Source organism: Balaenoptera acutorostrata, chromosome 3 (assembly GCF_949987535.1).
Source record: "Balaenoptera acutorostrata chromosome 3, mBalAcu1.1, whole genome shotgun sequence".
Taxonomy (NCBI): domain Eukaryota; kingdom Metazoa; phylum Chordata; class Mammalia; order Artiodactyla; family Balaenopteridae; genus Balaenoptera; species Balaenoptera acutorostrata.
The window spans coordinates 31,308,126-31,321,783 of NC_080066.1; the positions used below are offsets into that span (position 1 = coordinate 31,308,126).

Here is a 13,658-nt window from a genome sequence, read left to right on the forward strand (position 1 = left end):
TATGGCACTATACTAGGTACTTTTAAGGAGCTTACCATTTAATGTTACTAAGAATTCCTGACATTTGTGAAGAGCTTTACATTTTACAGAGTGTAGAATAATGAGGGCGGGAAAGGTTTCTTAAATACTCCTTGGTGTCTAGTGAGGGCGTCTGTTCTGCGGGCTGATCAGCCGGACCGTGGACCGAACGTCCTCGCAGCCTTTTCTGCTGGGCGCCTCCCCTTCTCTCGCCACTAAGAATTTCAACATATTTTATGCCAAAAATATGCTTTTGGGATCCCTGTCTGTACCGGCTGGAGAAGGGGGTGTTGGGTCTATATCGAGGCCTCGTGTGCGTGAGCCCCCTGGTGCCCGTGACCCCGTGACCAGTGTCCGCGGGGCAGTCGATCCGTCCACAGCGACAGCCAGGACGCACTTCACAGCGAGGCCTAGGCAGGCGGGCGGCGGGGGCCGCGGCCAGGTGTGTCTCTGTTCAAGTCGCAAAGGCTGGGTACACGGAGCCTCGCTCCTCGGGGGCGCTTTCCGCCTGACCCCTGATGCGAACAAACAGGAAACTCCGTCTCCAAGCTACTTCGGAAACTGGGCTTTTCCTTCCGCAACAGGGGTCGCGTCCGGACAGGAAGCTGACCAGCCGCTCGCCCCTCGCCCTCGTGGCCCCGCCCCCGCCGCGGCCCCGCCCCCACGCGCGGCCCTGCCCCTGCCACGGCCCCGCCCCCCGGCCGGGCATGCTCAGTGGGCCGGGTCGGGTTGGCAGGTTTGCGTGGCCATCCGCAGTTGCCGGCGCCGGCTCAGCCCGCCGACGCCACGTCCCGTCGTTGCGGCTCGTTCCTGTGAAGTTACGTGCGGAAGCGGCTCGCAGGGAGCCGGCGGGCGGGCCGCGGAGGGCTCGGTGCTGCCGAGCGTTGAGCGGGCGGGCCCGTGCCGGTGGCAGGGCTGCGGCCGGGCGCGCCCCGCGGGGAGCCCCGGGCGGGGCTGGCGCGGCGCGGACTTTTGTCCGAGTTGAGTCCCCTCCCCGTGGGCCGGGCCTCTCCGGCGCCCCCGCCCCGCTCGCTCCTGGGAGATGTTTATCTGGGCAGCTGTGTGAGGAGCCGGTGGCTGGCGGCGAGGAGTCTCGGGTCCGAGGAGCGTCGTGCGGCACCGGAGAGACAAGATGTCCGCCAGGGCCGCGGCCGCCAAGGTGAGCGCTTCGGGGGCCCGTCCCGCCGGGGGCCCGTCTCCCTCCTCCCGCGGGCTGGCGGCTGGGCCGGGGCCCGAGGAGCGGGCGGGCGGCCGGGGGTGGGGACGGCCGGGGCCCAGGCAGGTGCATCGCGGCGGCGTCGCTGGCAGTCCCCGGCTCATGCCCGCGCGGGGAGGGAGCAGGGCGGGCAGGAACGCGCAACAGGTCCCGCCGGGAAGCCGGGCGCGGGGAGCGGAGGTCGGGCCGGAGCCACCCCGGTGGGCGGCGGCTGCTGTCTTTGCGGGAGTGGTTGGTCCCTGGCGAAACCGTGTGGTTTCGATCTGATGTCACTGTCGCTGGTATGCGCGCGCCCGCGACAAGACATTGGGATGGCAAACACTCAGCCTATGTGGAGTAGGTTGGATTTTTGTTGTTTTAACTCTGTTTTATTTACTTACGGTAACATTGAAAAAACTAATCTCAACAGTTTTTAATAGTTTAGTTTGAATTAAACTTTCAGAAGTACCACAAAATACCCTTAAAAATGGACAATTAGATGAACTCTAAACAATAAAAATTGGCAGAGACGTGTGGGTTCCTCAAAAAAGTAACACTTTTTCCTATCAATTTTTCCATGTGCTTTGAAGTATTATGCCATTTTCTCAGTGCTTTCAAACCACTTTGTATATGACATTAAAAAGCTGAAGTTCTTAAAAATCAGTTAATATTCTTCTCTCCTTTTGTACATTTTAACCTTTTTCACCATAAAATAGTACCTGCTCTTTTAAACGATTGCGGGAATACAGAAATGTGAAGAGTAAAAATCTTCTCCCTTAAAAATCAATTCATTACTTCAAACAGTATCAAAGTGCTTACGCAGGTACTGGTTTGATTGTTTTTGTTTGTTTTTCTGTTTGAAATGTTTATTCATAGTATCTCGGAGCAGCTATAATAAGGCCCTGGAGTTTCTGATCTCAAGACCTTGTTTTTTGGCTGGCAGAAGTTAGCGGTTACATTTAGTAGTGAATAAATTCTTCTAAGGAATTTAGTGTTCTCTCTTTAAGAAAACTTTCACGTGTACCTTTTTGACCTTACACTGATTAAGAACAATCTAAAGATTTAGAATAAAAGGCAGAATTTTGCATGATTTTAAAATAAGCTTACATTATTTACTTTTCTTGGGAGGAAAGGCTTTGTTTCCGTATTAACAGAGAGTGTCACTGTGTTCCTGCAGTGTGATCTCTGGCACTTAATATCCAAGACCACACACTATAAGAAGGTTATTTCATGTATGGAGTGAAGTAAGTTTTCAATAGATTGCCATAGTAAAATGATGATTTAGAAGGAGTCATACATTTTCTCCTGAATTATGGTGTTGAGATTTTATGGCATCTTGAAAAATATCACTAGTTAAACATTACATTTTAGGGACGTTTGCATTCTTAAATATTTATGAGTAGAATGTCAGTTGAAAGCTTATTTTTCTGAAATGCTGTGTTATGAGGCCACCATTAAATCTTATGTAGAGCAAGGCAGGCCGTAAAAGATAGGTGAAATGAAATAGTATTCAACCAACCAAGTCACGTTTAATTTTGTAAGGTGATTAAAATGCTTAAGAAGAACCAGGCTGTGTACTCAATACTTTACATATATTTTTGTTTCCTCCACTTCCCAGTTAAAAAAAAGTGAAGACATTAATTTTGCAGCTTGCTTTTCTTGCTTTTAGCGTAACAGTTTGTAGAACTCTTCTCGAAACCAGTACCTTTGATTCTGTATTCTTTGTAATGGTTGAATATTCCATCCCATGAATATGCTGCAGGTCATTTGCCTTACTGATAGACATTTAATTTGTTTCCAGGATTTTATTGTAATAAGTAGCCTTATATTTTTATATCTGCACTTATATAGTATTACTGTATGTCAAATTCTTAAAAGTGGAATTTCTGGGTCAAAGGGTATGTGCATTTAAAATTCTGATATACGCCACTAAATCTTTCTCCAAAACGGTTGTACCTAGGAATAAATATAACAATTGTTGGTAACTTACCTAATTTTAAAGGACATAAAACCTCAATAAATGAGATGAGAAAATATACTCTCTGAATGGGAGAGAGTGACTCTTGTAGAATATACCAAATTTCCTAGAGTTGGTGTATAAACGTTAACACAATTCCAAATAGAATTCCAGTGCGATATTGTCAAAAACTTGACATATTGATGAGAAAGTTTATCTGATAAAATAAATGGATGATAGCCATGAAATTTTTGGAAAAAGAATACCTTATTAGAAAACCTAATGTGTTATAAATTCAAAGTAATTTGAAGCAGTCTTTTAGCTCAGGAATAGACATTGGAATCACAGAGTCCAGAAACATCTGTGTGTTTATGAGCTTTTAGTGATTATGATCATCAGCATTTAATGTGTGTCAGCTATTGTTCTAAGTGCTTAACATGAATTAACTGATGTAGTTCCCAGTATCGATATGAAGTGAGCACTACTGTTATTCCCCAGTTTATGGATGAGGAGATTGAAACACAGAGAGAGAAAGTAACTTGCCTAAATTCACCTAGCCAGCAAGAGGGAAAATTGAGACTGTATGATAAAAATAACATGGAAGTTTACTGGAGAAAGGATGGATTATTCAATAAATAGTGCTGGGACTGTTGGCTATCCTCTTTAAAAAAAAAAAAAATTATTCTAAGACCACCCCCCTGAAAAAAAAATCCAAATGAAATGTTTGAAAAAGTGCAAAGAAGATAAATCATAAAATACTAGGAGAAAGTGTAGGATGCTTTTAAAAAATATATACTTCAATTGGAAAGGGCTTCTCAGTGCATGATATTAACTTAAGTAATAAAGGAAAAGTTCAGATATACATCTGAATTTGCGAACAGAATTACTAGTGTACCTGATATGAAATGATTCAAAAGTTGAAAACAGGAATTTGAGGGCGGTTCTCTGTCTCACCAAGGAATTGTTTAATTATGTAAGAAAATGATAAGAATAATTGGGAACATTTCCATTTGTTGAATCACAGAAAGTGGCTGAAGCAAGTGCAGTGGCTTCTGGATTTTTAAGCTATTTCACTTAAGAGGAAGCAATAAAATGTAACATTGTACTGTATGCTTATTAGATTTTGCTGCTTAAAAGTTTCCATTTTGTCTCAGGAACAATGTTTTTCGCCTGGTTGATTATTTTTAAAATTATAATGTAGTTTAGTATGGAAATTATTTACACCACTTCTTAGGAATTGATTTATAGTTATCAAATAAGGCACAATGAACTTTCCTTAACAGCTGAACATTTGAAAGTTAAAAACTGTAGAATAAAGCAAAATGAACAAAACTAATTACAAAATTAGTCCTTATAGATAGGAATTGTGTCCTCAGTGGCTGTTATGACGTAGTTTTAATTTTGGTACTTAGTGATTGGTATTTGCTTCATACTGCTTTAAAGGTAAATTAAAAACTCACTGTGCGGGGGCTTCCCTGGTGGCGCAGTGGTTGAGAATCTGCCTGCCAATGCAGGGCACACGGGTTCGAGCCCTGGTCTGGGAAGATCCCACATGCCGCGGAGCAGCTGGGCCCGTGAGCCACAGCTACTGAGCCTGCGCGTCTGGAGCCTGTGCCCCGCAACGGGAGGGGCCGCGATAGTGAAAGGCCCGCGCACCGCAATGAAGAGTGGCCGCCGCTTGCCACAACTAGAGAAAGCCCTCGCACGAACCGAAGACCCAACACAGCCAAAAAAATAAATAAATAAATAAATAAATAAATAAAGTAGCTATAAGATCTGCTGTCTTAAAAAAAAAAAAAAAAAAAAAAAAAACTCACTGTGCTTTATGAAAATTCACTAATTGTGTGTGCCAACGTTTATTGGGCTTCACTGTAGTAATATTTTTCTTTACCTGCCAAATTTGTACAATACTTGTTTTTCACTAGAAATTTTTTTATAGTATTTAAGGCGAAGACTTAATATTTTATGTTAGTGTGTTTGACATGGTAGATGCTTGTGGTTAAAACTGTCATTTATGTGCTTGGTTGATAATCCTGACTGCATTTATAACTCTTAAGTTCATTTTAGGACAGCTCCATTAGACAGGTACTTTTCAAATCTACAGTGCTTTCCCACTAGTGAGTGATAGTGGAGGTCAGCCATCCACACCAACAAATAATGAGGTTAAAACCAATCTGTGGCTTTGAGAGCTGTAATGTAGTATATATAGTACTGTTTCCTGTTTGGTTTGAAGGAGAAAGATTACAGTAGTTTCACTGCTTTTTTTTTTTTTTTTTTTTTTTTTCAAGCCTGGTAACAATGTACTGGCTCTGACTTTTACTTGCTCTTTAATCTTTTTTTCTATTTAGAGACCAAATGTAAACTCAGTACAGTTCTAAGAATAAAACTGAGTATAAACAAGACAGCTCACCAAGCTGCTAAGGAAAGTGTCATTAAAAATAATAATTTTGGTGAAAATATTGGAAGTGTAATCCTGTTTATTGACGTAGTTCTGACATGATAAAAATTCAGTGTAATGAAAGACCACGAGTCCGTCTGTAAATCCACGTGTGGTGCCACTGGTCCCTGGCCGCCCAGCCACAGCTCACTGCAGGCTCCGTGCCAATCATGCACTCAGGGTCGAGCACTGACGGAGCGTGGTAGGGCTGGAGAACAGCCATGGGACAAGCAGAGTTATTTTTTACTCGTAGAGTTTTTGATCAAATGTTAAATAAGATTAAAAGATAGTTTATGTCTAGTATGATATTTCTGAAATATTTGACTAGAACTTGCTTTGCATCTCTGAATTTTGAAAGACAATCTTGGAAAACCTTCTTAGCTTAACTTTTAATCTTGTAGAAAGAGACACGTTAGAACAGTTAACCAAGTTTTGAATTTAATCTAAAATTGGTCTGTTTTAGTATAGTATTTCTAATATAAGCCAGCAATAAAAATAGGCCTTTTGCTACTGCTGACCTAGAGTGCTTCCTAATTTATTTATTGCAGAGAAGAGTGGCTTCAGGTTGCTTCTTTATGGGTTAGCCAGGTGCTTGATTTCCATGCCTTCCTAAACAGATACATTCTTAATAATGAGAAGTGTGTGCGATGAGTTCATGGGTAGGGAATTTCATGTTATATCCTAAAAATGTGTGAAAATAATGGACTCTGAGTGATCGACTATCCCACAGAGTAGTTTTAATATGAGAAAACCAATGTTGCCAAAATTCATACCACAAAATACCATTTGAGATTTAATAACAAGCCCTGTTACATATGTAGTGTTAATACTGAATCTCAGAAAGCCCTTAACTTTGGGATAGATCAAAAGGTAAGTTTTAATTTGTGCTGTAGGTGCATTTCAGTGTATATTAGAACACTCTTAGTGTATATTAGAACACTCTTAACTCTTTCATGCTGATAGAACGCTGGGAAGTGAGTTGATTGGTGAGTGACCTCAATCAGTCTAGTTTATCATGCCCAGAAGAGAGGTGAAAACTGGAACGAATATTACTTTGCAGGGATGCTAATTAGGAACATAAGATTAGTATATGCCTGGCTTGATTAAAAAAATTATTTTTGATTTGCTGAAATATTTTTTGTTTTTTAAAAATAGTGTACATTCCCAAAGAGTGAAAGTTCATTTTTTTCTTGGTTATTTTAGGAATTTTCACTCTTTCAAATTGTTGCTAGTAATCTTTTGGGTTTGTACACAGTTTTTGATAACTGAATTAAACTTAATTTATGATTGTTCTCTTAATTCAATACATAATGCTAAAATTCAGGAGGTTATCAGTAATGAGATTCTTTTTGTTAGTTCAGCAAGTATTTATTGAGCACATTTTGTTTTGGATCCCTGTCCTCTAAAGGCTTATGGTTTTTAGCTGCCCTGTATTGTAATAATCAGCTGTGAAATGCGTAATTCATTTTTAAGATCCGAAGAATTTGAGTTTTTACTCTTAAAATAAATATGGGCACACTCCAGGTCATCTTATAAGAGCATAGCACTCTGCTGTGGTTTTTTGGTTGGGGAGGGTGGTAGAATCCCATCTAGAGCCTGGGCTTACTGTAACACATGAGTTTCCGTGTTTTCCCTTGTTAATTAAAAAAAAGATGTTTCAGTTGAATTTGGATACATTCACGCATTTGGTGAAAGTCTAAATGGGAGAAAAAGGTTAAGAATTATAAAGTAATTAGAATTTACTTATATACTTATAACTCCTTGAATATACTGACATGGAAAATGGACAGTCAGCTGGCTGTTACTATTATATTTAGGGTCTAGCCAGTTGTTAAATGTGTAACAATTTGGATTTTTGAAACTGTATTCTGTATTTAACAGATACTCACTGCTGGCCTAGTATGAACCAGGCACTGTTCTAGGTGCTAGAAATAGAGCAGTGAACATATCACTGTGCTGTACTTGTGGACCATTTTAATGGTGTGGGCAGAAAGCAACAAATAAAATACTGTAAATAAAATGATGATGAGCACTAGAATTCCTAACAGGCCATTTCTGGATCATAACCTGCTTTCCCCAAAGATTATAAGTATCTTGTCTTCTATATTATTTATTTTCTAGTTTTTCTGTATAATTTTACCACTTACGCATTCCGTAAACACTGTGGTTTTGCCTGTGAACTTTACACAAACAGAATCTTCTGGTGTGGACTCTTGTATATGGCTTCTCTTGCTCAGTGTTGTGTCTGTGAGACGATGGACATTGTGGGTGACTAGTTCATTAGCTATCATTATATTCGTGGGTGAAATTCGTAGTCTTCCATTTTAGGAGGGCTTACTGTCAGATTGGCTTCTGGAAAAAGTATTTTGAATTAGACTTTTGTGGGTTTTGGGGGGAAAATGTATACTTGTCTGAGGGGCAAGAATTAGGTAGTGTATGGGCTAGTTGTTGGTACACTAACAACTATGTGAAAAATAGGGAGCTGCTTTTGGTGTTCATATGATGTTTACCTTGAAAAGTCAGTTTTAATTTTGAGGGCTTTTTATGACTGAGGTCTTAAAATCCATTATCTTAAAGTGTATTTTCATAGGTATCCATTTACCTGACACTGATCAGACCAGTGAAAGCCCTGATGGGGAGAAATTCGTGGTTCGGCAAAAACAAGTAAACACAAGTGTACTTTTCAAAGTATAATTGTAGGAAATCTTTCCCAGTGGTGTCATGTAAAGGAACTTTGGAAGATTTATTTACTGTTTTTCTTTTTTCTTTTCTTTTTTTTTAAATAAATTTATTTATTTATTTTTGGCTGTGTTGGGTCTTTGTTGCTGCGCGGGCTTTCTCTATCTAGTTGCAGCGAGCGGGGGCTACTCTTCGTTGTGGTGCGGGCTTCTCATTGCGGTGGCTTCTCTTGTTGCAGAGCACGGGCTCTAGGTGCACGGGCTTCAGTAGTTGTGGCTTGTGGGCTCTAGAGTGCAGGCTCAGTAGTTGTGGTGCACGGGCCTAGCTGCTCCGCGGCATGTGGGATCTTCCCGGACCAGGGCTTGAACCCGTGTTCCCTGCATTGGCAGGCGGATTCTTAACCACTGCACCACCAGCAAGTCCCTATTTTTCTTTTTTAAACAGTGATACATGTTGGAGTATTTAATTAAACAAACGTATACCAACCCATATTTTGATGCTGTATTTCCTGTAAAGTCAGAAGACAGTGGCCATGGCAAGCAGATTTACATCCTAGTTGTAAATATGAGAAATGTGTGTTAATAATAAATTACAGCCTCCTAATACTGAGTGCTGATTCTGTGACAATACTGAGCTAGCTGTTTTATGTGCATTGTCTCATCTGATCTTAACAATTGTGGTAGGTGCTCTTGTGACCTCTGTTTCATAGGTGAGGAATCTGAGGTTAAATTTACTGCTCTGGCTAATGGCACACTTGCTTCTAGGCTTTATAATTCACACATGTGCATGCTTTACATTCATGTGCTGTAAGGAGTGTCAAGGAGACGAGTATGGAATGGTGTTAGGCGAGTCGTGACTCACGAGAGCAGGAAGAGAGGGTGCTGTGGGGTCAGAGAGCAGGAGCTCCTCTGAAGGAGGCCGATATTGCCCCGCCCCAGCTGATTGTTGCCGGTGGCGAAGACAGCATGCTGGATCTTCCGTTTTTTTTCCAGAACTGGTTGTAAATCCAGATTTTATGTAAATTACCTTGACTTACATGTTGGGAGCTGACTTCATTTTTTTATACCTTTTTATTGTGAAACATAATTCCTATGTAAAAGCGCAGATAGCACATGTACATTAATGAATTATCACAAAGTGAACACCCATGTAAGCACCACCCAGCTCAAGGAGTAGAATATTGGCAGCTCTTCAGCTTCCTTCATTGCCCTCTACCTGATAACCTTATCCTGCCAGTGAGCCACTGTCCTGACTGTAAGACCCATGTGTTAGGATCTTCCTGCCAGCACCATTCTTTCCCCAAGACAGCCACTATTCTGACTTTATGTTTTTAAAATTTATCTGTTGTTGCATTATGAATTCATTCATCTTCATTGCTGTTTAGTATTTTATTGTGTGAATGTACTACAGTGTATTTATGCTACCATTGATGGGCATTTGGGTTGTTTACTACTTTGGGCTATTAAGAATAATGCTTCCACTATTAAGATGAACACTTGTTCATCTTTCTTGGTGAACATGTGCATGTTTTTCTCTAAGATGTATTTGGGGATGGAATTGCTGCTGGATTGTTTAGTGTGTCTTCACTTTTAGTAGACGATGTCTTCTGCAAAGAGATTATACCAAGTTACACTTGTCGTCATCAGTGAATGAGAGTTTGTGTTGCTCTGCATTTTCACCAATACTTGGTATTAGCAGACACTTTTAGCCCTTTCTGGTTGGTCTTTAGTGAATCTCATTGGAGATTTTAATTTGCATTTTTTGACTAGATGAAGTTGAGCAACTTTTCATGTTTATGCCCTGTTTGAGTCTATTGTCTATTTTTCTTTGGGATTATCTTATTGATTTGCTTTGTATTTTTTTTTTGGATAAAAGCTAGTTGATTATATGTATTGTAGGTATATTTTCCAATGTGGTAGTTCTCTTAATGGTCTTTTGATGAATAGAAGCTCTTCATTTGAATGTGGTCTGAGTGTAGTGACACAAGAGAAAGGCCAGCAAGGGAATAGAGAGTTTCCAGAGAGGGACCTGTCTTTCGGTAGGCCAGATGCTGCACAGAGAGGTCAAGCAATATAAGAACTGGAAAGGTTATCATTGAATAACTCTTAAGTCTTTGTTACTTTACTACGTGAGTTTAGGCTCTGGAATCTGCATCTTGAGTCTACCAGTTAATACTGTGTTGTCATCTGTACAACTCAGATGATCACAGTACACTCAGGGACCCGTCTCAGGGTGGTTGTACATTCAGCACAGTGCCCAGAACAGGGTGAGCAGTTACGTTGCCTGTATCTTTTAATAAAAACATTTTAAGTGAAGCCCACCTTAATATCAGGGAAGAAGTGTATAGGAATTATGGTATTTCTGTGTATGTGCACTCTTAAAACATTTATTTATTTTATGTATTTATGTATGTATGTATTTATTTGATACTGGACAAAGGTTAGTTGAGTCCCAGACCAGCAAGGTGTGTTGTGGTGTCAGAGAAAGTCCTTGAGCTCCCGAGATACTTTCGAAAATTTTATTACAGTAGTATTAAGTAAGAGATGCACTCTTTTGTCTGACGAATTAGGGAATAGAGACTAAAGACTACTCCTACTCCAGTGTACCTGGTTCAGTTGGGCTACCTATCTGATAGGGTAAATGACCTGACCGATTAGCAGATTCTGTTCAGTTCTTAACTCCTGAGCACCTCATATCTTTCCACTTGTTCATGGGTACTTTCTACCATTTACATCCCCCCTCCCTCCAACACACAGATATATACACACATGCACACATTCTGTTCTTCTCTTTGTACTCCTGTAGTAGCCTCTTAAGTAGTATCATACCCCTTCTTGTCCCGTACAGTCTGTCTTTTTAAAACAATCTTCTCAAAATCCAAGTTTGATTAGTACCCCCTCTTTCCCTGTGTCCCAGTATGCATGCTTATCCTAAAACTCCTAGGTTTCTTAATTGACTTCAGAAGTAAAAGACCAAAATCCATAATATGATCAGTAAGCTGCTACAGGATTATTTGGCCCCTACCTACTCCTCTAGCCTCACCTTGCATCTTTTCCCCCCTCTTGGTCTCTGTTCTCAACCTGTGCTGTCCTCATTTTAGTTCCTAGCGGGTGCTGAACTTCCTGCCAGGTTTGTCTTTGAGTTCCTCTCACGGCACTCATTCTTTGTAGTATTTATTTAAGCCTGTGATAATATATTCAGTTGTGACATTCTTTGATCATCCAGTTCTGCCATTAGACTGTAAGCTCCATGAGAACAGAGGTCATCTTGGTGTGTCCTGTCATCACAGAGCTTAACAAAGTGTCTAGCTTATAATAAACTCAAATATTGTTTGAATGAACGTGGAAAGTGCTTTCCTACCCTAGGGCTCTTGCACATGCTGTTTTCTCTACCTGGAAAGCTTCCCCACTTCTGTCCCTCATTCACCCAGCATCTGTGCCAATTTTTTTTTTGACAAGTGCTTATCAACTTATTAAAAGTTGATTTCAGCAATTTGCGGTGGTGACTTCAGCCCTGACTCCTGGCTCGGTGCTGATGGAGGTAATCTGCTTAACCATCTCAGGACTGTGCAAGTCAGTGAGTCGCTGTGGAGCCTCTTCTGAAAACCATCCCAAGTCTTAGAACCTTCACCACCAGGAATTTTCCTTGTAGCTATTCTCAGAGTCTTGGTATGCATCTGAACTGGTCCTTTCACTTTGAGATGCTTTTCCTTTGTGCCTCTGGTCAAGTCAGTGTTGAGGCTGGTGAAGATGATTGTAATTCCCTGAACTGCCAAGTCTGGTCCCACAGGTCCTTCCCGCATTTTGCTGCGGCCACAACCGGGCTTCTTGCCTGCCTTGTTCCTCAGCCAGAGCAGGCAGAGCTCTGAGGACTTGTCTTCCTCAGAGAGCCATGTCCCAATACTTAGCCTCGAGAACCTTGTCCTGAGCCCAGAAAACAGTTCAGAACTCTGCTTTAAGCTCCCTGTGCTTTAACTGTATTTCACTGTACAACAACTTGTACTTATTTGTCTGCTGCTTATTTGATTAAAATCTGACGTCCCTCCTGGACCAGAGGCACCGTTTTCACGGTGGTGTTCACTTAGTGGTAATAGACCAGGTTACATTCAGCCAAGAAACTCCCAGAAGGTCCTAGTGCATCTCCAGGACCCGCTGCACTTATCTTTCCTGGAAGGGGAGGCAGCTGCTGAGGAGCCAGCCCACGGAAACTTTGCATAATGGCCTGGCATCTTGGTCATAGGATTCTTGGTTTGGGTCTTTTCTAGATTCAACAATTAACTTGTAGTCCCCTCAATTGCCTTCCTTTTTTTTAAGTGGAAAAAGTTCGAGCCCATACAGAAGTATACGAGGCGTGTAATGAATCACCACGCTAGCTTCACAGGTCCAGTCGTCAGTTTATGGCCAGTCTTGTTCCATCTATACTTCTACCCATTGTATCCTCTCTCCCCCGTTACTCTGAAGCAAACACCAGACATGTCTTTTCATCTAATATTTGAGTATATATCTCTAAAAGATAAGAACTCTTTAAAAAAAAATAACTATATTACTATTATCACACTTTAAAAACAAATTGTAAATTTAAAAATCCACCATTTAGTCAATGTACAGCTTCTGATTATCTTAAGTATCAACTTCTTTTTTCAATATATTTAAGAAAAAACAGGATCCAAATAAAGTCCTCCCATTGTGATTGTTTGGTGTGTCTCCTACGTCTCTTAGACTGTAGGATTCCCCCATCTGGCTCTGGCCCTGGCCTCCCCACCCACGATGCAGTTTTATTGGTGAGGAACAGAATTGTTTGTCCTATGCAATTTCTTGGTCTGGATTTTCCCTGTCATAGTTACAATGTTTCTTGCCCGCTATATTTCCTGAAAATTGGTGATTAGAGCCAGCGCAGTTCTGTCTAATAGAAATATCATATGAGCCACATACATGATTTAAATTTTGTTAACCACATCAAAAAGTTTAACAGGTGACATTAATTTTAATATTTTATTTGTGCATATATCCAGTGTATTATCATTTTAACTGTGACAGTTCATCCGGTTTCTCAGTCTTCTCCTTTTATGACTTGGACACTTTCAGTGAATGGCGGTCAGTTATTTTTTAGAATGTTTCCATTTGGGTTTGTCTGATGTTGTCTCATGATTGGATTGAAGGTTATGCATCAGATTAGGAAAGGGTATGTGATATTTATGTTTTATTACTGGTGTGATAACCTTGAACATTTGGTGAGGTACTTACTGTTTTTCCCTTTGTAAATGATAAATATCTTGGGCAAGATACTTTGAGATTGTTTCTCTTCAAACTTTTGCCCACTGGTTATACTCTTTGATCTTGCCTGCAGCAGTTAGTATGGTGTTTTTTCCCTAA

At 41.0% G+C, this 13,658-nt stretch overlaps 1 protein-coding gene across 7 annotated transcripts in view; it reads left to right on the plus strand.

Moving 5' to 3' along the window:
- Nucleotides 1-733: 733 nt before the first annotated feature.
- Nucleotides 734-13,658, plus strand: part of TJP1 (tight junction protein 1) — a 115,443-nt gene continuing 102,518 nt past the window's right edge. For all 7 annotated transcript variants that reach the window (XM_057542964.1, XM_057542965.1, XM_057542966.1 and 4 more), the window contains exon 1: nt 734-1,177. In XM_057542964.1, the coding sequence (XP_057398947.1) occupies nt 1,151-1,177 (27 nt within the window). In that variant the 5' untranslated portion in view covers nt 734-1,150. The remainder of the gene's footprint in view (nt 1,178-13,658) is intronic.